Raw genomic sequence first — 24810 nt, 5'->3', positions numbered from 1 at the left:
AATGTCAAAGTCAATAATATTATAAGTAAAAAAGAACAGAGAAAGTAATAATAACAGAATTACTGAACCAACTAAGAATTCTTCTTCACCTTTCTTTTTATTTTTAATAAATATCCTTATCTTTCTAAAAGAATAATAATAAATATCCTTATCAACTGTCACCAATATTAATATACTTGTCTGACAGATTAATTTTAATAATGTTGCAGAAAGTCAAATCCAAAGGTATGGACACTTCTTTGTGTGTTCCTCGCGTCATTTTCGGCCAGCAGATAGCACTGGCCTCAAAGTTTTGGGAGGGTCAACCTTATGAAAAGGGAGACTTGGGGAAAATCATGAAAATTTTATAAACATATAATGATTGAAATTCAGTAGTAAAGCTTCATAATTTACATAATGCTAACCTAAAAACAAAAACATGATCTTAGCCCTGCTCGGCCGCCCCAAAAGAAAAACCGACAACAATATCCAAACCGATGCAATATCTGAAGATAACGTTGATATGACAACTACCCAAAAAAATCTCGAAATTCACCTGCAACATGTCGCATTCACCGAGTGGCGAGTACCATGTCGATTAGTTATCAATGTTCTTATTGGCTGGAGACGGTGATGGTGTCATCACCCTGTGAAGAGTCGGGTACTTTTTTAGTTAGGGCCATAGGTAAACCAAGGTCATCTTGCATGCAACGCTGCTGAGGGTGTGATAAGAGCAAACACATGTAACGGAAAAGAACACGTTGCAGGGCCTGACCACTTTCAAAAATGTAGCCCTCGTACTCAGTTACGTGCTCAAGGGCATCTACAAGAGCATCATACACTTTCTGGGGGCAATTTTCAGGTCCTGGCTTATCATGGAGGTATATGACATCCAAAGTGAAGGTTTTCTGGTTCACAGGCCATTGAAATTGTGGTTGTACGCTTGAACGGCAATACAATAAGATCTGGACATACCATAGGCGATAAAACATCAGTCGGATGAGTTTGGGACAATGACTAAACAATCCAGACATTTCTGATGTTTGAGACATTTTAGTTTGAAAGATCGAAAACAGAAAAACATCACAAAGCAGCTAATCACTAATTATTAGTATATAAGAATCATCGAGCAAACCTATTGCGCAACATGCAATACAAATTTTTTATAAAAAAAAAAATGGATATGAAATTTTACGACAAAAAAGAGAGACACCAATCTCCAGCAAGTTACACGAAATAAGCGAAAATTATTGGCCAATCAAAACTAAGAGCAATATGATACTCCCATGAGTTCGTCTCATGCAAATGTAGCAAATTGAATGGAATACAGAAATATTCAACGATAAGTTAATCAATCATATAAAACATATAGCGATAACTATATAGACATCCAAATAATAAGTCCCAATCTTTTATATAACCAGATAAGGCCATAATTAATACTTCATGAAGAAAAGCTCTTCAAAATTACAAGAAAAAATCTTTTGAAGTTATTTTAAGAAAAGAAGCTTTTTGAAATCATCAATGACAAGAACTTCCAATAGACAACAAATGCATTTGTTCCTTCAAACAAAGTCCAGAAACATACCACCCTTAATATTCTATTCTGAGACCGAGATTTTTTTGCTTCATGAGCTGCAATACGAAATAGCTGGGTAAGGTCTGCTTCACCCCCTGATGGGATCACGGACAACCCCCGGAATGCAGCAATTGCAGAATCAATATCACTCGTGAAGTCCTTCCGCACCTTCAGCAGCAGATAAAGACTGTTAAAATAAGCTTTGAAATGACTGATCAATAAGCTTTCCCCTTTTAGAAAGGAGGGAACGAGAAACGCAAAGCATAAGTTCACGCTCTCCCATGATAAAGAATGGGCTTGTCTGAACATCAATCCCTAACTACAACAGCCTTAGCTTCTAGTAACCATGTGCACATAGAAGCGCTGGAGTTTTAGACCTGGTTAATAAACCAGCTAAGCCCATTCAGCAAAGGTATTAATCACAAGCTTGAATACAAGATCAGATCAACCCCATGTAGTTCCGGATATTACATTAAGCTATTGCACATCATACTTATAAGTTATATCATAATTGTGAACACAAGAGAACCTACACTTTCTTTAAATGAGCAAAAATGGAAAGAAAGGGAAGGGAGGGGGTCAAGTTCCTTCATTTGAATAGAGGGTTGCGGGAAGAGAGAGAAAGGACGGGTCCAATCCCCTTCCCTCATTAATAAACACCATCACTCCCATGTTGGAGATTTGGAGTGTAAATAAAACTCTATCCCCTCCCTCTCTTCTTCTCCTCTCTCTTTCCTCTTCCTTAAACATCAATATTTCTAAATCCAAACACATGTTTATGGCCCAATTCATGTCATAGGATTAATTGTTAACTAGTGTTACCAAACGCGAAAAGGCAAAACAAGATATGATATTTCCAAGTAGCTCACATTCCAGATCCCTTAACAAAAATGCTTAACAGGAGTACCTTTAATGGTAGAGGGGAAATGGACTGATGGACATAACGAAAAAATTCAACTTTGAGAAGGAGATTAAAAACTAAATTCTAGGTGCAGAACTCCCAAAACTAAGAAAGGGCATCAACGTAACATCATGCAAAATAAACAATGTTTGCAGCTATCTCATAGACAACATTGCAAAGAGTTCTTTCAGTGTCCCAATTAAAGCCACATCAAATGTCTTTGAAACAAATTTGGTACTCTTTTATAGATAAGTAGACAAACAAATATCAAACAAAAGAAAATAAGCAAGCAACGAGTTCATAATGTGCACAAGAACCTACTTAACACGTATAATTTTGTATGATACCATTTAGAGCACAAGTTATCCAACAATAGAGAAGTCTGACTTTCAAGGCAAGGACATCCCATGTGATTTCACATAACTTAATTCGATAAAAGTGCAGAATTCATCAAGAAATACTCACAGGATGATGTGCTTGTATGCAAAAGATTTGTGTTGACAAGGATCACTCACTTAATTCAACGATATTAGTTTGCATATGTAAGTCCACACCCTGATCGATTCGCATGGACAATATACTTGCACTCTTGCAAATGGACAATAAATATCTTGGCTTCACTTACCTAGAAAGATATTTGTAATTGGTTTTTATTAGGTATTCCTTTTCCTCACTGAGGAAAAAAAAGATTTGAACAATAGTTCGTTTTGAATTTTTGAATTTCGTGATCAATTACACAATATATGCTATGTATTTATAGCTTTACGAACTTGTACTCCTACTTAACAATAGAGAGTTAAATTGTTAACTAGCTGAACCCTATTTTTAAAATAGTCTTACGCAAAATCAAGTCCTATGTTGCAGACTGCAAAAGAAATCATACACTAAGTTGATTTGCTAACTTAGAATGTCCGTATGTTGCCAGCTATTGCCCATCTCCAACCATTCATGCATGCAGTGCATGGCTTCCTTATTTTGAGAAAACTCCTTATTTTGTGAAAACTCGCAGAGCACTAGCCAAGATACTAAGCCCAACATAGAGCTCGATGAATCTACTATACACCTTACCAAGCATGCTACTATATGTTACACTTGCTCGTTGCCTTGCCCATATGTGATGTTGTCCAGTAAATTGCCCGATACATTTGATATCACAATTAATGATTTCAATGACTCGCCTACGCCAACCCTTATTTACCAATTCTGAAACCTACCTTTCCTTAGGGCTTGAACCAACAACCATTCCTGACCTGTATCACTATTAATCCCATCATTTGAGTTCAGTTCATCACCCTTCTTTAGAAATGATGTAGCATCATGTGTAACAAAATCCGGCCATACACATTTAGTCAGGTTGAGAGAGATGAGGGGTTGAGAATGTGTTTATGGTTTAGAAAAGGTTTAGATAGGTAATGGTAGGCATAAGATTAGGGGGGATAAAAGAGGAATGTGTTAGGTTTTGAGTAGGCAAGGGTTGAAGATAGATGATTCCTCTTTAAGGTTTAGCATATAGCATAGAATAGAAAGGATTTGTGATTGAGAAATTGATTAACTCTAAGGATGGATAGGTATAGAAAGAAGATGTGTTTGCGGGCTTAGAATGAAGAAAACGAAGAAAAAGAAAGATAGAATTGCATTTGTGAGTTTAAGAGTTGGCGTAAATGATGGGGAGGCCTTAAATAACTTTAAATGTCACGAAGGAGTAAAAAGCAATAAAGATGTGTTTGTGTCTTTGTGTTAAAAGGGATAGATAGCTACTTACGATTAGTCGAACTCATTCACCACAAATTAACTACCAAAGGATTCCAATATCACAAAGCGACCTTAGCTACGTGTCACTACTAGTTAGGCACGTTCAATAAGTGGACTCCTAATTAAGCTCCTACTTCCAAGCCTTATAACTTGATCTTTAAGGATTTGAAATCAACATACAAATTTTGAATCCGAACTTGAATCTGAATTTCAATCTTCGAATTTGGATCAAGTGCTTCGAATTTAAATGAGGGTCAAAACTATCAACTGAAATTATGGGATGCATTCACGTTAGAGCTCCTTATACACAATTAGAACTCGGGCTTCTTGCTTTTAAGGTCATTTTGTTCATATTTCACGTGGAACTCCTAGCTTAGCCCAATGCTTGCGCCTCTATTCATCCAACATCACATGGATTGGATTTTTACACTTTGAATGGATGAATGAATTGTATTTTTAACCTTTAAATAAAGTTACAAACTCAAAACACAGACAAACATCATTTCCTAGGAATTGAAAACCCCCTTTTAAAATGAAAAACATTTGAAACATTCAAATGAAACCTAGACAAAGCTTAACTAAAAGTCTTTAGTAAAAATAAAGCCAACACAAAATCTCTAATGGACATTATCAAGGAAAGCAAGAACAAAGTAACTATGAAACTTAACCAAAAAAAGACTAAAAGTTACTTTCTACCGGAAAGCTAATTAATAAACATCTAAAAAAGTTACCTTCAAAATTGACCTTCATTAGAGCAACATAAGACGTTCAGAAATAATAGACCAAGATAAGATAAAATTACCCTCAATTTGAGGCAAAAAATGAATAGGGAGATCACAAGCATTGAAAGTAGTTTATACATCACTATGCTAACCACTTTGAATGACAATGACCTTTCATCAAAACACTATATCTTGCTTCCCTTATACTTAGAATGCTTTATTCGAACCCGGACCCATGCATCTTCAACGCATTGTTGTGTCTTTAACCAAGGAATTATGGGAATACTTTCATATTGTTCTTGGTTACTTGGTTTGAAGGATCTTGTTCTCGCACTCCCATCAACATAAGTGTTCTTTTAGCTCCCTTCATGGAGGTATAATATTTGAAATGGGTAAGGTCATTAATTATTTCTTGACTCCTCCATCAATTATTGTGTCCACATTAGAATAACCATCATACAAACATTTTCTATGTGATTGTCATGAATGAACAAGTAACATATGATCAGCATCCATTCATGACATATCACATAACACCTCTTCCTTGAAATAACTAATGTTAAACTAAACTAATTATTGTGTCCTAAATATAGCTACTTGATGATCATCTAAGCAAAGTAACTCATATTCGTAAGGGTGAGGTGTAGTAGACAAAGCAAGCTTCTCACGCAACTCTTAAGTAACGTAATTGGTTTTGTTACCTCTCCGTCATGAGATTTGGATCTTGCATTATATTCATGATATGTTCTACTACAAGGGATTCTCTAGCTTTACCCAAAAAAAAAGAGTTGATTCTAAGAGGGAACTACTGGTGATTATTGTTGTCATGTGTAGGAGAGTCCCCATGATTCCTCATAAGTGACGACCTTCTTGGAGTAGCCTACTAGCTCTTCCACCTCTCATTGACTCTCATGTAGTACCACCATTGATCACTAATCCCTCTCTGATTCACTAGGATGGAACATACATACCCTTACACATTATATGCAATGTATATATAGCTTTACTATTTACTCCTTAACAATAAGTAGCTAACTAGCTAAACTCCTATTCTAAGTAAATCTTGCAAAATATTAAATCCTATGAGGAGCCACAAAAGATAAACCTACGTGGAGTTGATTAGCTTGCCTATGATGTACTTTTGCTAACTACTGACCAAGCACTTGTCAAGAAGCCAGGAATTGCTTATTCGGTGCTATAAGTTGTTGCTTGATGACTTCACTAGACACCTTGCAAACATGCCACTATGCAATACAGATGCTAGTTGCCTTGCCCATGTGTGATGATGTCAACTAAATTGGTCAATGCATCCGCATAAGATATCCTATTAATGCTCTCGATGACACACCTACGCCCAACCCTCCTTGTTAACCCTTTGATCAAGATTTCCTTAGAGCTTGAGCCAACAACCCTTCCCAACTTGTATCATCCTTTTTCCCACCATATGAATCACAAAGTGTATTACAAACACGCCAATATGCACTCAATAGCCCACCTTCGTTTGATAGAAGAAAACCTAAGATGTTGAACAATGCATAATAGTGAATTGGGCTTCATTGTTTTTAGAGGTAAACCCCTTATCTAAAACTCAATTCTAGTTAGATATGAATTTGGTAACTCTTATCTAGAATAATTTCAGCTTGGCTATCCTTAACTTGTTTTCTTGAGATAAAAAGCATCAAATCTAATTCATTACTACCTCCGATCAAAACCTAAACCTTAACTAAGAATCATGTGCAAAACTTCCACAACTAGCCATCAAAATCCTACTCAATTTAAGCAATTCTTCCAATCAAAAATTCTAAACGAACAAAATCCTCAAAACCATCTTCATATAAGACAGCTAGTTTGATAGTGCAGTCAAACAGAAACAAATCATCTTCACATTTGAGAAATTGCAACCCACAAAGACCAACCAAAAAATGCAAATTTAAACTTCATCCATATTCCAGTAAACTTAAAGAATTAAAAGAACCAGTTTTCACAAATAAATTCAAACAAACCCAAAACCGCGATTCAAAAAATCCCTTGAAAATAAATCCAAATCTCTGATCAACTTTAAAAACCGTCAAATTTTAAAATTATCCCATCTTTGTAGTTAAATTCCTCAATTAAAATCAACCCAACAACTTAAATGACTAAAATTTTTCAAACTGCCAATCTGGGTAACAAATAAACAATGAAAAATAAACTTTCAAAGCAAAAAATCGAAATGAAAAAAAGGAAAAACATACCCAAGCAGCGGATTTAGAGAGGAGGGCAAAAGCAAAGCGATGATCAGGGTTGATAGTGAGTTTAGTATGGATGAATAAGAGGATTGATTGTTGGATGGAATCAAGTCGAGTAATTGGTCTACCATTTGGGCCAGTGTTCTTCATTTCAGTAAGGCATTCATTGTCAACGTCAACACAGAAGAGTATGTCTTCATTGTTATACTTTGTTGATTGCAATGTGTAGGTTGAACCACCAGCACTGCTACCGCTTCCCTCTACGCCTTCCATCCTTTTGTTGGTGGGTTCATGTGGAAGCAAATAAGACTGTCGCTGGTTAAATATAGCGTACCAGACCGTTTCTGTCACGGTCAAACAGGTTCAAAGTCGCTCTTTCAAACAATCAACTGAAATTTGCGTTTAGTACAACATTTTCGTGATTTTTCACATTAATTCTACCAATTGATTGATAATTAATTTAAAATTAATATAAAATTAGAGAAAAATTTTGAAAATTTACATATAAAGTTTTAAATAATAAAAAAATTAGAAAAAAAATTAACTTTTTTCAACATTTGTTTTAATATATCTTTTTTAAATAAAATAAAACTCGTTATAGCAAATTATTTGGTTACCGGGTTTACTTTAGGCAAATACTCCTAAAATTTGGATTATTTATGATTAATCAATAGGTACGATTATTGTAGAAAATTATAAAATGTTGAATTATTCTAGATGATTTTTCCTTTTTAATATATGAAGTCTCAATTTTATTTCATAAATTGAGATATTTAATATAAATAATTAAAAGTGAGTACTTAAAGTATAAAAGTGAATGTTTTGATAAATTTTATTGGGTTATTTAACTCAATTTAAAATTATCTTATGATAAGACAGTCTTAAATAAGAATTTGCGTAAAATTAATCATCATTGTAGGAGGGTTGTTTTCAAAATCCATTTAGGAGCATGGAAAACCCATATTTTGGTAGATCAGGTTTTGGAATAGATGTTCAAACACAAGTTTTAGGAAATTCAAGGTCATTCATTCTGAGATTGTTCTCTTATCAAATATGTTTAATTATGGACTTTTTTTGCAAATAGACTCCCTTGAAAAGAACACACACCTTATCAATATGGGTATTTAATCAATTTGTTTTTTAGAACTCACCCCCACTTAAAAATACAACGTCCTCTTTGCACCTCAGTTTCAGGTATACTGAACACATAATTAATTACAGTCGTAGGTGGCTCTAGTACCATTTATAACACTCCGGCCCCATCGAACTGATGGTGACTATCCATGGAGGCTGTAGATTGGCCCCACAAACCAATACAAGTACTTCTTTTAGCTCACTTTGGTCTCACTCATGCGCACCCGATAAACTTTCCTGAGATTGCTCCCCCACCAAAGACGCTCAATTGGGGAGTTCTTAGCAAAAATAAGCTCGCTTGGAAATAAAATACACCTTATTAATATGGGTAGTTTATCAATCTGTTTTATTAAAGCTCAACCTGAAATATCCCACTCACACCCACCTTAGATTGCAACGTCTTTGATGCACCTCATTTTCAAGATCTTTTCCTGCTAGGTGCACTGAATATATCAGTCATAGTTGTAGGGTTGCTCTGATACCACTTGTAACACCTACCTATGAAGATTATAGGTCATTTATTCTAAGATTATTCCCCACTAAATACGTTTGATTGTGAAGTTTTATATCTTATTGCAGAGAAATCAAATGGATAATAAGAATGTAGAATACTAAAGTTAGCTTTAAACCTCAAAAAAAAACAAAAAAAAACAAAAAAAAAAAAAACTTTTTATTTTTTCTAAATGAAAATGATTTTCTTTGAGTGGATGAGACTCGAAACACAAGTCCAAAAACGGTGCGTTGGTACTTGGCACTCCAATATTCTTTGCTTCCCAACATAGTCCAATATTCCTGACACGAATTTATCTTTGAGAATTTATCAGCAGTATACCCATTGATTCACCATTGATATCTGGAACACAGATTGAAGATCGTAGAATGGCATGCTCGCACGACCATAGCTGTGAGGATCACAATTGCTCATCTGATTGGTCTCTTTATAAGCACATCGATCTCTCTAAGGTTCTCTTTTTCCCTCTCTTTTCTGCTTTCCATTCGTTCTCAATTTACCCATTATTATTTCATATGTGATTACTGATTTCTTTTTTGTTGACTTATTTTGCTTTGAATTTCATACTCAGTGACTTGTTTGGAATTTTTGGATAGTGTATATTGGAATTTGGGTACAGGTTAGGTTTAGGGAAGGGGAGGGGTAGGGTGGGGCAGCTATAATCGAACTCGGGTTTCTCTAGGGAAAGTCCTACATGATACAACTGAGATAATATGGATTCTGTGGGCTTATCATATCAGTTTGAAATTCGGGAAGGAAAAATTTAGGAGTTTTTCTTAGATTTTTTTGCAGTTTAGCTGATTGTATGTTTTTTTCTTTTCATTCTTGTATGTGTAAGTGGGTTTAGAGATTCTTTCATAAGAATTTACATGCAAAGGGAACTCACTTTTGATAGACCATTGGAAAAGTTTGCTTAATATTTCAGTAGAAATGTATGATGCCTTTAGTTGGACATGTGTTTTGTTCACTAAAAGATCCTAGTACCAGCCATTACACCGTGAGGAATGAAGGACTTGCACAGGATGCTTGGTGTGGTTTCTTTTAGCTTGTGTTAATACCATAGTTACATGGAACTTGGGACTTAGCCACGTACCGCAATCCGAGAACATCCATCCCCAATCACAACGAAATGCGATCTAAATCGCTCAAGATGGCGTCTCAATGTGGAAGACCTTTTTAAAGGGTAGTTTGGCCTTTATTTACGAATCAAATTAAAAAAAGGAAGATGAGACCTAGAAAACTAAATAAATTCCGGTTAAAAACAACTTCTTAAAGAAAAAAAATAATGAATTTAATTTAACTTTGTTTCCAAATATATTTTTTATACACAATGTATCTTGTACCCAATCGTTCCCGTGTCAATCTAGGTTGCCTTTCCTTGTTCCTGTTCCCCGTTTCAATCCGAATGCCGTACCAAGTAACAATGGTTAATACTTAATGCTTAGGATAATTTCTTAGAGCTGAGTCTATAGCTTAAGTTCTTATTTGGAAGTAAAAGTTATAACTGTAGATTTTATGCAGGTGTCTGCTCTGAATGAGGCTATTCAAGGAAGTGCAAAGTCAGTTTTCAGATCTTGGGAGCATCGTCTAAACTCTGCGGGGGTAATTACAATAACACTTGCGACTTGTGTTGTTGAGAAGCCGTATTGGAGATAGCTGTTGAATTGATTCTTTGCTACTTAATCCATCCATGTCATTTAAAATATTTTCAAATCGTATTGTTTCCATTTGACTTTTAATGAACGGTGCAGAGTTTCCTTATGACTACCATACCTTTGAGGCTCTAATATCTTTCTATCCATATTACTTGCATATTTTTAAAAAATGAGTTGTAAACCCCTGCATGAGGTCTAATCTAAGTTTCTCTATTGAACCAGGCATTTTTGGAGAGCAATGAAGGAGATCCCGAGTTAATTGTTTTCATTCCGTAAGTGACATTGAAATGTTTAGTCATTGTGTTTTGTGTAAAATTGTTCATGCTCATTAACCTAATTTATGCAAACTTCACATTAGATTCACTTCGGATGTCAAAATCAAAGGCATATCGATTGTAGGTGGTGCTGATGGAACAAGTCCTTCAAAGATGAGAGCGTAAGTCTTTCTTCACAAAGCTTGACGTTGTTTGGGTTGCCTTTGCTAGTCTGTGAGTGCTGATTTGAGCTCCTATGGTGACTGGTATATCTTTCCACTATAACTTTTAAAAGATGATTTTATCAAAGCTTATGCGGTAAACTGACAAGTTATGGTCCTTTAAAATTGTTTTTGTGAAGTACCTTGTAATAATATGTGTCGAAAACATCAAAAGCATTTGCTTTAATAGGTTGATCTTTGTAGAGTTTGGAATTTATAGTTGATATGGAGAAAACATCAAAATGTATAGCTAACGAGTCAAACTCAAGGAAGCTAGTATAATTATTGTGCCTAATTCTAATTATTACAATTCTAATTATTACGCGATGAGGAACAAAGGTTATGAAGAATTTATACCTAACTCTACCAATAAAAATGCTGATAATATATGAAGGTAAATTTACTCTTTGTAAATAGTAATAAAATGAGTTTAGGATATCGAGAATCACATAATTTGCTTATGGATATCAATTGTTTTCTTTGTTTGTTGAACATGGATCCTTAAGATATTTAAAAGTGATCTTGTTAATCTCAAACTTTCATTAAATGGATATCAATTGAGTGAGAAAGATCAAGGCTAAAGGAAAAATAAAATAAAATATGGTTATCTTGGGATACAATAAAATTCTTTTTTGTACTAACTATGTCCTAGAAAAATAACAAATAAAAACTAAATAAATAAAACTCGGACGGAAGTAAAGGAATCGAATTGTGGATGCATTTCAGAGTAGAAGCAGCGAGTCGTCGCTTATACAGCGGCGACTTGTCGCTTGTTTGCTATCTAGCAACCTTTAAACGACCGCCATTTCTTACTCGAGTAGGCATATTATATGTCGTTGGAAAGCTCTTGAAGTCTAGTTTTCAACGCCGCTAGTCTTGCATCAATATGATCTTCTTATCAAAAGTTATGATTAAAAGAGTGGACATGTGTCAAATTTCATCTAAAAGCTTTTACATTTTGAACACTCATTAACTTTTTTAATTCTATTCTTTGTAAAACTTCTTCAATCAAGCCAAAATCACCCTACGAAGCTCTGTAGTCATCAAAATCATAAGAATTATGCTAGAAATGATCAAAACCTCTATAAATCATCATATATAGCCAAAATTAGTCAAGTCACATAAATCTTCTAAAATAAGCACAAACTGACTAATAACGACCATCATAAAGGTGTATAAATCATGAGAATAAGTGCAAATAATTTCTCTTATCAATAGTTTTAATCGTGTCAAAACTAGATGCTTGATCTAGGGCAGATTAAGATTGATGGCCCACGGTTCTTCGAATTTGTTATGGAGGATATCTAGTTTCTCATGAAAGACGGTGAACTCTTATTAAATTTGATGTCTATGAGTTACTCGTGGGAATTGCTTCTTATTCATTTGTTATTTTGCTTTTTAACATCATTTTTAGATAATTGAATACAATTTTATTTATTTGGTCTCACTCAGAAAAAGAATTTGTAAAACTACAAATGTCACATATGGTGATACAGGTGATATTTTGCACTATGATCAAAAGAGAAAGGACATTCATATAACGATTTTACATTTGGTAGTTGGCCAAGTTATGTAGAAATGACACACATGGTGCTCCCATTTTAAGCTTCATTCTGCTATATTAACCTTCTTTTTTGTTGCTTCAGTACTTAGTATCAATGCTCTCATTAATTCCTTGTGTGTACAAACAATTTACATGTTCTACTATATCTAGTGGCTTGCTGAAAGCAAAGGGTGCAGTTTGATAGTTTTCCATATGACAAAATCTATAAATTCCAGTGTCTAACCAGCAATTTATTTTGATACATACTAGAAAATGATATTCATTTTGAGGATCAAACAGTGTTTGTTCAATTCTAGAGCTAAAACATTGGGACCACAATACAATCCCTACTAGTATTGAGACAATTTTAAGTATTTTGGTGACCAACTGGGACATACAAGTGCTTTGAGAGGGAAAGAAGAAGGATCCCTATTGTATTGTTGTGCATATTGAACAGCTCAAGTACCTTCCTGCTTCATTGTTTTGCATCCATTCATCTGCTGCCACGATTAATGTTATTATCCTGTTAACTACCTTTAGGTTCATCAATCGAGAGGGCATTGATTTCTCTGATGCTGAAAGTATGCCGCCTGTTCAGGTATCTACTTGCTAAAGCTAAGCTGCCTTAGATGTATGTCAATATATTCTGTCTTTCTTCTTTTACTAATGCAATGTTTTCTACTGTCAAGGAATGGGACTTGGTCGAGAACCTGCAAGGAATATTGGAATATCAAACAAGGTGATGATCTTGCTGTCTTTTTCTCTTTATTGTTTCAGGTATTTGTTGGTCAGAACTAAAGAGATATGATCTGTCTTCTTAGTTTTGTCACATTTTTCTGCCAAAGCAGCTAGTTTTTGACTTATTGCATTAGTACTTGCAATAACCCAGTTTTCTATCATGACTAAATGGGGCTAGCACAAGGGATGCGAATTTATCTTCCATGAAGCCTTTAGCCTTTCATTTTAATAATTGAAGTTTTAGAAAAAATAAATCAAATTAAGTGTGGAAAAGGGCCAATTGGTATTTAGTGATATAACTTTAGATAAGGGTTACCTAAGTCCCAAACTCCAATCACGACTAAAACAGGCTCAGATTAGCGCACCATTAGAAGAACAATGGGTTAAGAATGTTTTTTCCACCAATGTTTTTCTCCATACACTGAGGCTTTATACTTTTAAGCTAAACATATTTATTTGGACCTGCTTTCCCTAAATTAAACTATTACTCGGTGCGACTTTGATATTGGGTGGCCCTTATCTGAACATTTGACCTGATAACCCCTATGTGAACATAGTTCGCTTGAAACTTCTTTAAGGTGAAAAGAATGAGGTTTGAATATTTTGTGCAACTGTAGTTGCTTTTCTGGTTCTAACTACAATCATCAAAATATGTTGGCACGTTTTGACATTTAAAACTGATGTTCTGCTGTGATATCATGAAGCTAGAACTTGCTTTAATCTTACCTAATCCTACTTTGGCGGACCATCCCAAAAGTAATGTCTTCTGCACAGGCGTTAGCCATGTTTTGAAAGTCAGAACTTGGATTCACAGCAAAAAACTTTTCACTTACAATTAATGCTTCACTAAGCCTAAAAATAAAGTCGCAAGAAAAAATCCAGTTCCTGCGTTTATCACGATTGGCTTTTTACTTCAATTAATGTCCTGCTAGGTGTGGATACATCTGAAAAGCTTTATCCTTACCTGCTATCTGTAACTGAGCTTTTACTTTCAAGCTTTCTTCTATTGGGTGTTGCTAAAGCTGAAAAGTTAACTCCGGAACTGCTTTATGTGAACTCAGTATTTTTTTGTGTTGCTTTCTTTTTTTATTAGAAAAAATTGCCCAGAATAATCCAACTTTTGTCTGATTTTCTTACAATAATCCCAAGTATTGATTAACCATGAATGATCCCATATATTGATAGTTGTTTCCAGTGGCATCCAAGCAAGTTAAAGAACCGGCTGTAGCAGGTCATTTGTTGACTTTCTTCTTCTTCTTCATCAAAGCATCTTCATCTTCACATGATATTTCCTCCTTTAAAATCAGTTTACCTTCTCCATTAAAAACCATTCTTTCCCTCATTTACCTTGTTTTTCTCCATTAAAACCAATTTTTCTCTCATTTACGTCCTCTTCTCCATTAAAAACCATTCTTACTCCAATCCAAAATGAAAAATCAGTGTACATACAATGTAGAGAACAAAATCAGTGTATATTCCAAAATGTACAGAACAGTGTATATAATGAAAAGCTACTAATCTGTGTCCAGATCAGTGAGTATACCTGATGTATATACCTGATGTACAGATCAGTGTGTGTATATGCATGCTCAAAAATATTGTCTTCCTATGTCACTGATGAAAAATAAGGGAGCAGGTATAGAAGCCCAACCTTTTAAGATCAAAAAATTTGTGAAACTGTCGGGCAAATGGTGCATCGGATGAATTAAGTCAAATATTTGGGCAATTTTTCTATGCTTCACATTTCGTCAAACAAAATCAGTGTATATGCAAAAAATCAAATGCTGATATTCAAATGCAAAAAATCAGTGAATAAGCAAAAAATCAGTATACAGATCTGTATTCAAATGCTACTGATGAATAAATCAGTGTATGTAATCAGTCTATAAAATCAGGGAATATGCAACCACTTCCATTTTCATGTATATGCAAAAAAAATCAGTCTATAAAAATCAGTTATGAAGGAGGAAGTGGATGAAAAGTTATGTGAGAGAGAGTAAATGTTATTTAATTAAGTAAAAAAAATAAGTTAATTCTCTTCATACAGGTAACAGATAAAGTCACATTGCCACTGGAAACAACTATCAATAGATGGAATTATTCATGGTTAATCAATACTGGGGATTATTGTAGGGAAATCAGACAAAGATTGAATTATTCTGGGCAATTTTTCCTTTTTATTATTTGGATGATCATTGGAATTGATTTCATACTAGTAGATTAGTATCAGATTGGCAATAGTCTTTTACATTGTTTTGTTCTGGTATATGTAGCCGACCCCATATTTTTGGGATTGGTATCATTATAAAATGTTGCATGATACTAAGTAATATGTGAACAGATATTCTAAATTCCAGAGTGTGGGCAATTTGACTTTGCACTTTCCTGACAACTTTGGTGCGGACACATCTCAGATACATTACATTGGCTTGAAGGGTGAAGCAACTCAGGTATTCGTCCGACTTAAGTGCGGAGAATGCAACAATTCTTTATAACCTATTATTGACTAACATCTCTTCTCACAATGAGTTTCAGCTGAAAAGGGATGTTGCTGTAAATATCGTATATGAACTTATGCCAAATCCATCTGATCACAAGTACGTTTTCTTTACCATATGTTATAGATGTGTTATCATCCAATAGACGTAGTTCCATGATGTCTTTCCAGGATTTCTTATGAGTGAGCACTCTGGCTCGGAATGATACAATAAATTTTTACGTAAAGTTGCAGTTCTTAATAGTCAGTTTGAATCACATACGTTATGCTAATGAATCTAATTGGCAACCACATTTCATTACCTCAATGGGCATTAAGTGTCTCCTACTTAGGGTGGAGTTTGGGATGACCGGATGTATGCAACCTTACCCTTGTTACTTGGTAACAAACATCATTTGCAACTTCACATAAATAAGTACACATAAGCAAATGAGTCATTTTATTATAGTTTATTATACTCCAAAACGAAGAACTGTAAAAAGGTAAAATAAAAAATTAAAAAAAATAAAAAAAAACTGTAAATCTTTGGCCCATTGAATTAAGGGACAGAAATCACACAATGAATCTAATTAGGATGGAGATAATTATAGCATTGTCATACAGAGTTGTCTTGAATATTCGAGAGGCCCAAAAAGACCTTATAACATTATAAAACAAATCTATAATCTTCTCTTTCCAATAATTAGTTTAAATTTCAATGATATTTCAATGATAAAAATAATTTTTATAACAACGATAGTTAAATGTATTGATATAATAATATCAAAAATATAGATAGTCTAGGCCTTCTAAAATGTAGGGTCGACAACTCACTTTACTCACGTCTTTGCGACCCTTTGTCGTCGAATGAGTTGTGCTCAGGCCTCAATTAGACAGAGTCACAGAACTGCTAGTTAAAATTGCAACTTTTCCACAACTTATGAGTCGTCTTCTCTATCAATCACTTCCACACAGAACACGCGCTGAAACAGGAGGGGGTCTTTCACAAATCGAATGAAGCAAATATGCAACAAAATGCCGTCCATACTTGTGACATGCTGGCCTTCTTTGCTGCAACATCTACTTCAGGAAAACCCCTAAATTTGAGTGATAGGCATGATATCAGCTGTGATTTGATCTTTACTTGCTTGAAATGCTGTATATTCATGCTGTCTTAGGAGACTTTAAGATACATGGGTTAATCCCTCTCTTAGTATATTAACATGCTGACGGATTCCAAAAAACTAACTTAACATGTTTTCTCACAATGCCCGCCTGCAGAAGGTGTGTAAAGGAGTAAGAAATCTTGTTCGAAACAATTCGTTTCATTCTCTTGTTTTGATAGTTGTGCAGTTCTGCAATCGTCCCGTCTTTTAAACGATTTTTGTGCAAATTTTGTCGAGTTCACCGTGAGAACCTACACCAGATGAAATATTGTTCTACATCCTTTAGACTTGCTTTTCCCAGTGAAATGTTTGGTGATTCAGTTTAAAATGTCAGCATATTTCTTTGTGGATTGGTGGTGGCATTATTTGCAAATACTTCTAGGCTATGTTTGGGATTGATGATTTTATTTGTAAATCTAGCATTGGATCAAATTAAGTGTTTGACAAATAAAAAAACTTCAAATTTGGATTTGGATTAAATTCCACCTTCGTTTTCAAAGTAGTTAAAGTTGCGAATTTGAAAATGACTTGTCTAATCTTGTCATTTTCAAATTCCTCATTTATGATTCCATAATTGACATTAAGAATTTAAAATGAAAAACATGTTCCCAAACACAACCCTCGTTTCTTTCTCAGGTAAGGGTGTCACAGATTAACCAAAACTCAAGCTTTTATCAATGTACCTTTGCTCCAACGACTCAAACTCTTAGACGACCAATGGAATTAAATTATGATATTTTTGTTTTGAGAATTAAATTCTGTTTGCAATACGTAGTTACAACAATAATATCGAGAACGACTAGTAAGCATGGTGGTTGAGGTTTTTTCTTTCGCCCTTGTGATAAGGGTTGGATTCGGGTAGAATAAATTTCATGTCCCTTTGACCTATAGATGCTCTCTAGCTTAACCCTAAAAAAGACAGTAGTGTGTTCTTGTACAGGACAATTTATTGAATTCTACTCAACAAAGGAATTCCTACAAGTAAAGGGAAAGAGAACATAATTCTTCCTGTAGATAAATGAGTATCGAAATCATGTCATTAAAAACAAAAGATAAAACTCTCAATCATACATGAAGTTATTGTAGAGTAAAGAAACAAATGCAAGTCTGTTTCACAAGATGAGTTTGTCTAAATGCTAAACACAACTATTCATATCATATACCAAAAAAATATAACAATGTTTTTCTTAGAACCTTCTCTTGAATCTAATAACAAATATGTGAAAATCATGCATGAAACCAGTCCAATACATTCTCCAAACTCCAACACAAGAGTGGTAATAGATTTTAGAAAAAATAAATGATGATACCATGTTTTAGGATAAGAGATAATGTGGCATGATTAAGTTATTTTTAAGGTAAGTTAGACTACCCCTAACATACACATTTTGGTATTTCTAACTCACTTATATGTATAATTCTGAAATAGCAACTAACTTCTTTTGTAAGTCCGCTTTGGTTGAGCCAACAAGCTTGTCGATCTCATGTCTATCCAAGAAGAAGTAGAATGTAGGGGTAGCTTGAATATCGAATGATTCGCTTATCTCTGGTACATCATCGACATCAACACTAATGAATAAATATGACGAATATTTTCGAGACATATCTCCGTAAAAGGGTTCAATTATCTTGCAAGGTCCGCACCATGATGCCTTAAAACATGCTATAATAATCTTCCCTGGTAGATTTAAGGTTTCCTCCCAAGCTTCAATCGTTAAAATATGTTGTACATTCCCATTTGCGTGGAATGAATCGTCGTCATCATCGTCTGCTAATCCGCATAGTCCTAATATATTAAAACAACATATTTTATTTATGATTGAAACCATCTTACAACTTTTATTATAGGGGGAAGGCCAAATTTATCTAAAAATTATGGCCAAGCCCCCAATGAAATTTCAATTGAAGTTAGTTGTTGAAATTTTTGCATCCAATTTTTTTTTAACAATTAGAAAAAAAAAATGTGTGCTATTAATTTGTTTATGGATAAATTCACGCAAGGGAGAAAAACAAGGAGCAATGATACCAAGAATACATCTATGGTGCTCAAAGAAGCAAACAACTACGTTTGGTGCTTTTATTGATTTTAGGAAACTAAAAAAATCTCCCTATAAAAAATAGCATATGCCAACGAAATTCTCTTCTTTCTAATGCTATACCATCCATTTTAAGGTATGTCTTATGTAATGAACATCACCAATGGTTGGAGATTTGTGAATTTTTTCTAATCATTACTCCTTTTTTCTTTTACAAGAAATACATATATGATTTGTATATTATTTATCTATAAACCTTTTATTTAATAAGCGGAATTTATTAATATCATTTAGTGTCCCACATGAGATTCAATTTATATCATTAAACTCTTCTTACATTTGGCATTCATTTAAGGTTTTAAGACTTACAAAGAATATGATATTGCAAAGTTAGTCGGATGATGATGATTTAAAGAAATTTACTGATTTTTCTTAAATATCAGTGATAACATACTAGGTTGACCTAATGATGGAGAATCCATAATTAATATTCCTGATCGATTTCTAATTAAGGATTTATAGATCCTATTGGTGCCATAATTAAAAGAATATATCCATTCATACATGAAAACTTAAAGTGATAGAAATTTCTTTCAAGAAAGGATCATACTTGTTCTACAAATAATATTATTGAAAAAGTGAATAAATATATTCTTTTGTTATAACCTGGTAATCAAAAGGTTTACTTAATATCTTGTTCTATAAGTAAACAGATATTTTAAAACTAATACCGATGTCATTTCTGTTGAGTAATTAAACAGTATCAATTAATTCGGCCTTTCAAATTATAAACTAAAATTAAAGATCAATGCTCCCGTCATGATACTTGGAAACATTGATCAACAAATTGAATTGTGCAATGGTACAAATTTAGTAATATTAATAAACAATATATATAATTTACAAATGAAAGAACATAAAAACATTAATTAAGTGCCGTACCCTGCTCATTGCCCGTGTTAGATGTAAGTGCACCCGCAACGCATCCATGCTGTTGATGGTTAGCTTCGAACCTGAGGGTTGCTACTACACGACCGCTAATGCCCTTTAGCCAATCATTTTTAAGCATTCAAAATTGAACACCAATCAGACGATTGGACTGTTATACGTTACACATTTTGGTTTACAAGTTGAGATTCAATTAAAAAAATTATTTACATTAGAACAGGCAACACATATCAAAACATTTTAATATATTTTGCAAGTGGCTCCACACACTACATTTATAAAAAATCAAAATGTTTAGAATATTCAATCAGGTCATTAAGTAAATTTCAGACCATATATTTCAAATGGATGTTTCAATTGGGTTTAACACCAAAACTCGTGTCCTCATTGCTTTTTACATTATTTTAAATTCATTTTGAAGTCGAATTAAATAGAATTCAATTCAAAAATCGAACAAACTTCAGATCATCGAATCTATTTTAAAACCCTTTGGCGTCAATAGAGAAGACATCAAACCAACTTGCCTATCGCTCTCACAACTGAAATTGACCAAAAGAAAGTACAATCATACAACTATATTAGAGTTGGTATAAGTAAATAACAGTTAATTAAGAAAGTAATAAATCACACTTATATATCTCCATTTTAAAGAGGGCTTTTGAGATTTTTATTTTAACTTTTTCTTTACGTATTTTGTCATTTTATCCGTTATTGATTAGGATTTTCTTGCTATATTATTAGTTTCAATGAACAATAATTAGAGATAAATGTAACAGAAAAGCCAAACTTGCAAACCATAATCATCGGTGCACAAGCATTAAATCCTGCTTTTAATATCGGAGACGTTTAATCTCAAATGGGGCATATTGATATCTGATATCCAAATACGCACCAGATACCCACTGCCCATCTCCTTTTTTAAAAGTAGGTCAAATGAATGAAAGAACTATATAAAAATCAAATTAAAAATGTGATAATTACTCTTGAACCGAGATGAAATTTACTCCCCAAATTATTATTGGTTTTACATCAGTAGGCACCTGCACACATACACGACCGAATTCACGATCGCATATTAAACTTATTTTAATTTTAGCAGACAAAATAAGAAAATGGGACTTAAATCCTGCTCAGTGAGAGCATAAATAATTCATTATCGAACTTCAGAAGTCCAGACATAAATTTGCTATTCATCATGGCAGGAAATTTAAACCTTCTCATTTTTCAATCAGAAATAATTCTCTGTTTAATCAAATTTGTTAGCTTTTCATGTAAAAGTAGCAAATTTAATGCAGTAAAAAAAATTGAAAAGTCAGTCATTAACACACAGTATAACCAAGAACCTCAGAGTAATTCCAAATATTGGAAGTTTGCAGACATTCTACACAGCATCAGATTCTGACCGCCCGTCTGCTATTTCTCATCATTGAAGATAAAACTGATGAATTTAAAAAAACTTGCCCATTTTGTAAGAAGAGAACATACTCTAGAAAGGCATCAGAAATGTAGTAGAGCTGAATCAACATCAAATTTCAGAGTGTAGGATAAGTATTTTTCAACAATTTATTTTCATCATACGCCAATCTAACAAAAGTATAACAAAGGTAAGATCTTGTACATTCAAGCCCAGACTTCACCAACATGCCAAACTAACAAGTAGAAAACTTAGAGTAGAAGTTTTAAAAATAGACCCAATGACACAATATTTAGCCGACATTGTAACCAAACCTGACTTAATTCGACTACAAAATAATTTAGAATTATGTAAAAATTAATATGGACTCAAAACCCGATCCCAACTCGATCTGAAACATGTGACCCGATAACCTGAATTACACCTCTACTTGCAAGTAAAAACCATGATTAAGATGAAATGAATGACATCAGATAATAAGCGGAGTATGTTGTCAACACCAAAACATTCAGTGTTAAGCATAAAACTTATTTCATCATTTGCCAACTTCTAAGCTTATTGGAATATAACACAAAAATAGGGATATCGGAAGGTCCATTTGACGCCATAGCTACAGAAAAACACAATGCAATGGGCTGGTAAGCCATCCTTTTCATTATATGCACCTGCTATACCTCTTCATAAACATCAATATGTGACTGAAGAGTAGGTAAATCAGATGCAATAAAAACATGAACTGAATCAAAAGGCAATATACAATTAGTTTCATATATGTGATTCTTTCCAACAAATAGATGATTATAGTTGATCAAATATAATCTAAAAGTGAAATTCGGGATCAACAAGACCTATTATGCCTTCATGGTCGAATTGCAAGAATTTCAGTGTTCATAACCTAATCCATCTCATATCAATTTGCGTTTTGCTATACAACATCCAAAAAGCTCTTATTTTGCGTTACTTAGCATATTTAAAGGGACAGTCGGACAGAGTACTCCTTATGGACCATTTCCAATAGTAAAGGGTACAATTAAAGATACTATAGCCTATAAAATGGGAATTTGCACTTGTAGTTCATCTCAGAAGCCAAGCGTTAACAAGAGTATTGCATCGAAGATCCAACACCAAGTCAAATCTTCTTACATGTTAAAGGCTCATCACTGATGAATGATCACACAAGATTTCTCAAATAGAACTAAAAAATGACACATCTCAAGTAATCTAAGAAATAAATTAAGGACATTAATGTATTGAAAAGAGCTGTCCAAGGCTGCTTGGAAGACTATACATGGTAAAAGAATAATCCCCTCAAAAGGCCTCAGCAAAAAAGGTTCAAATATAAAATTTGAACCTCAAGTTCATGTATGCCCCCTAACTAAACCAATGTGAAATTCAAGTAATTCACAAGGCTACTCTTTAGAGGCAAGAAATTATGTAAATGAAAACAAACCCATTAATCTATTCAATTCAACTAGTTCAATTACACTGCACATAAATAAACCATAGTTAAAAAGCTTAATCAAAATGAAGGTGGAGATGTAGCTGGGTATTGTGGCATGAAACAACAATGAGTTTCAAGCAATCTTCCTACAGCAAGCTTTCCTATTGGCTCCAAGCGGCAGTCAAATTACCATCAATCGGCACTTGCTGTTGACTCTTATGATGGAGCCATTTATTTGATAGGTTAGAATTAATAGCAGTTTATCATATTCAATCTAGCAAAAGTAGTTCCATTACAAAAAATTAAAACCAGGCAATAATTGGAAATACGGAAAGCATATAATGGAAGTTTTGAAATTGGAATATATAGCTGTTCTAAATTTGAAGGAGAACTATAGCTGAAAATAAAAGCTCCCTCCAATCGTGATGAATAGCATCTTTATAGGCACCGTGCAAAAGGTGGCTAATTATTGGTAAAAACTAACACCCGTGTCTGAAATGTGCCAATTCTTTTCCCAAAAAAATACAAATTACATATTATTTTCTCAGAATCCATAAAACCCTAGTTAGAAATATAAAGAATAGAAAAAAAAAAAAAACCTCAAAATTAGGAAGATTTACGATCATATAACACCTAAATTAAAACTTTCACCAAACTCATATGTTTTGAATCAATCAATTCACACAGTTAAAACAAGAAATCACTAAAAGAAATTTAGAGAATCATCTGGTTAACAGAGTTGTGTAGTTGTGAAGATTAATGGAAAATGGGACAAGATAAAATTGAAACATTGGAACAGGTAAATTCCATTAGAGAGATAGACGAGGGATTGGAGAATGTAGAGATGTGAGGAAGAGGCGATGATGTTGAGGCTTGAGATGAGATGTGTGAATGCACAAATGAACAACGGCGTAAAATTTATAAGGAAACAGAACGAGAAGAGTTCTCTTAAAACCCTAATGCGTGTCCAAAACAAAGAGACCCAACCTAATTATAAACCCTCGTCCCCATTTTTCCGTTCCTTTTTTTCTCTCAACATATTTTTTTTTTTTGACTAATAACGATTTGTTTAATAGGCACCGATAAACTATTATAGCATTAGTGACGTGACTGATTAGTAAACTTATCGGTTACAAAATGTAAAAGTAGTTATTAGTTGTTGAAGTTTGTTACAACTGATTGTATTCCTTTAGCTTTAGTATATATATAGCTAAAGAAAGTGTATTGACCATATGAAAAATAATAACAAACTTCTCTTCTTCTTCTATTTTCTCTTCTTGTTTAATCTTTCCCTTATATTTGTCTAGAATAGACTTCTTGTACACTTGTAACAATTTTCAATAAAAGAGAGTTAACACTGGTATCAGAGCAGTGACTTAAGGCACATTCTTCCCAGTTTTTCTAAGTTTCTTTAAGAAGCATCATAACACAAACATAGCGCCTTCAAATCAGTCGAAAAGAATTGCAAACATGGAACACAATCTTCAAGATTTCCAACCTCAAATAAATGAATTGAGAACATAAGTGAATGGAAGATTTGATATGATCATGGCCAAACTTTCAGAGGGAAATTCAGCCCATGTCAATCAATCAAATGGAACAAATGCAGATGTGGTAAGCCATGGCACACAACAAGGTTATAATCCTTAAATTGAGTTTTCAAAGTTTGATGGTACAGAATCAAATGAATAGATCTGAAAGTGCTGCAAATATTTTGATCTTTGTAAAATATCAGAAGAAGAGAAAGTTGATTTAGCTTCTTTGCATATGGTAGGAAAAGCAGCGGGGTGGGTATCTAGCTTCTTGACTGTAAAACCCATGATTAATTGGGTGAAATTTAGTGTTGCAGCAAGAGCCAAATTTAAAGATGAGATTCTTGAAACAGCTATTGACAAATTCTTGAAATTAACTCAAACAAATAGTTTGGAAGATTACATTGATGCTTTTGAATATGGCAAATCTTTGATGGAAATGCATGGGTATGAACTCTCTTTCAAATTCTTGTTAGATACTTTTCTTAATGGCTTGTTACCCCATTTTAAACCCTTTGTCAAAGCCTTTAAACCGAAAACTATTACTCAAGCTGTAGAATATGCACATTTGCAATATGAT

At 33.7% G+C, this 24810-nt stretch overlaps 3 protein-coding genes and 4 non-coding genes across 7 annotated transcripts; 1 reads left to right on the top strand and 6 right to left on the bottom strand.

Moving 5' to 3' along the window:
- Nucleotides 1-326: 326 nt before the first annotated feature.
- LOC130797716 (uncharacterized) lies at nt 327-7508 on the bottom strand. Its single transcript, XM_057660432.1, has 3 exons — nt 7168-7508; nt 1568-1726; nt 327-944 (listed from the first exon to the last, which is right to left on the bottom strand). Exons 1-3 carry the CDS (start codon nt 7432-7434, stop codon nt 594-596), a joined length of 777 nt encoding a protein of 258 aa, XP_057516415.1. The 5' UTR covers nt 7435-7508; the 3' UTR covers nt 327-593.
- A 1495-nt stretch (nt 7509-9003) lies between these two features.
- On the top strand, nt 9004-17012 carry LOC130797713 (uncharacterized). The gene is made up of 9 exons (XM_057660430.1): nt 9004-9258; nt 10328-10408; nt 10684-10733; nt 10820-10897; nt 13020-13077; nt 13169-13218; nt 15559-15667; nt 15753-15814; nt 16669-17012. The coding sequence occupies exons 1-9, from the start codon at nt 9175-9177 to the stop codon at nt 16709-16711; spliced, it is 615 nt and encodes a 204-aa protein (XP_057516413.1). The 5' UTR covers nt 9004-9174; the 3' UTR covers nt 16712-17012.
- A 791-nt stretch (nt 17013-17803) lies between these two features.
- Nucleotides 17804-23716, bottom strand: LOC130797714 (thioredoxin H4-1-like). Its single transcript, XM_057660431.1, has 2 exons — nt 19838-23716; nt 17804-18645 (listed from the first exon to the last, which is right to left on the bottom strand). Exons 1-2 carry the CDS (start codon nt 19962-19964, stop codon nt 18266-18268), a joined length of 507 nt encoding a protein of 168 aa, XP_057516414.1. The 5' UTR covers nt 19965-23716; the 3' UTR covers nt 17804-18265.
- On the bottom strand, nt 20609-20725 carry LOC130799056 (small nucleolar RNA snoR98). The gene has a single exon (XR_009039202.1). It is a non-coding gene; the product is annotated as a small nucleolar RNA snoR98 (small nucleolar RNA).
- Nucleotides 21720-21804, bottom strand: LOC130799054 (small nucleolar RNA R16). The gene has a single exon (XR_009039201.1). It is a non-coding gene; the product is annotated as a small nucleolar RNA R16 (small nucleolar RNA).
- Nucleotides 22332-22424, bottom strand: LOC130799051 (small nucleolar RNA R24). The gene has a single exon (XR_009039198.1). It is a non-coding gene; the product is annotated as a small nucleolar RNA R24 (small nucleolar RNA).
- Nucleotides 22516-22643, bottom strand: LOC130799061 (small nucleolar RNA U19). The gene has a single exon (XR_009039207.1). It is a non-coding gene; the product is annotated as a small nucleolar RNA U19 (small nucleolar RNA).
- Nucleotides 23717-24810: the final 1094 nt, after the last annotated feature.

The sequence above is a fragment of the Amaranthus tricolor genome, chromosome 13 (genome assembly GCF_026212465.1).
Source record: "Amaranthus tricolor cultivar Red isolate AtriRed21 chromosome 13, ASM2621246v1, whole genome shotgun sequence".
NCBI classification, from domain to species: domain Eukaryota; kingdom Viridiplantae; phylum Streptophyta; class Magnoliopsida; order Caryophyllales; family Amaranthaceae; genus Amaranthus; species Amaranthus tricolor.
The sequence above is the reverse complement of the archived record's forward strand: the minus strand, read 5'-3'. Positions and strand labels throughout refer to the sequence as shown.

Coding starts and splice junctions, on each gene's coding strand:
- LOC130797716 (XM_057660432.1), bottom strand. CDS start 7,434: ATGGAAGGCGTAGAGGGAAGCGGTAGCAGTGCTGGTGGTTCAACCTAC. Junction 1,727..7,167: donor TCTCTAAATCCGCTGCTTGG/GTATGTTTTTCC, acceptor CTGCTGCTGAAG/GTGCGGAAGGACTTCACGAG. Junction 945..1,567: donor AGAATAGAATATTAAGGGTG/GTATGTTTCTGG, acceptor TGGTATGTCCAG/ATCTTATTGTATTGCCGTTC.
- LOC130797713 (XM_057660430.1), top strand. CDS start 9,175: ATGGCATGCTCGCACGACCATAGCTGTGAGGATCACAATTGCTCATCT. Junction 9,259..10,327: donor AGCACATCGATCTCTCTAAG/GTTCTCTTTTTC, acceptor GATTTTATGCAG/GTGTCTGCTCTGAATGAGGC. Junction 13,219..15,558: donor ATATTGGAATATCAAACAAG/GTGATGATCTTG, acceptor ATATGTGAACAG/ATATTCTAAATTCCAGAGTG.
- LOC130797714 (XM_057660431.1), bottom strand. CDS start 19,964: ATGCTTAAAAATGATTGGCTAAAGGGCATTAGCGGTCGTGTAGTAGCA. Junction 18,646..19,837: donor TAACACGGGCAATGAGCAGG/GTACGGCACTTA, acceptor TTAATATATTAG/GACTATGCGGATTAGCAGAC.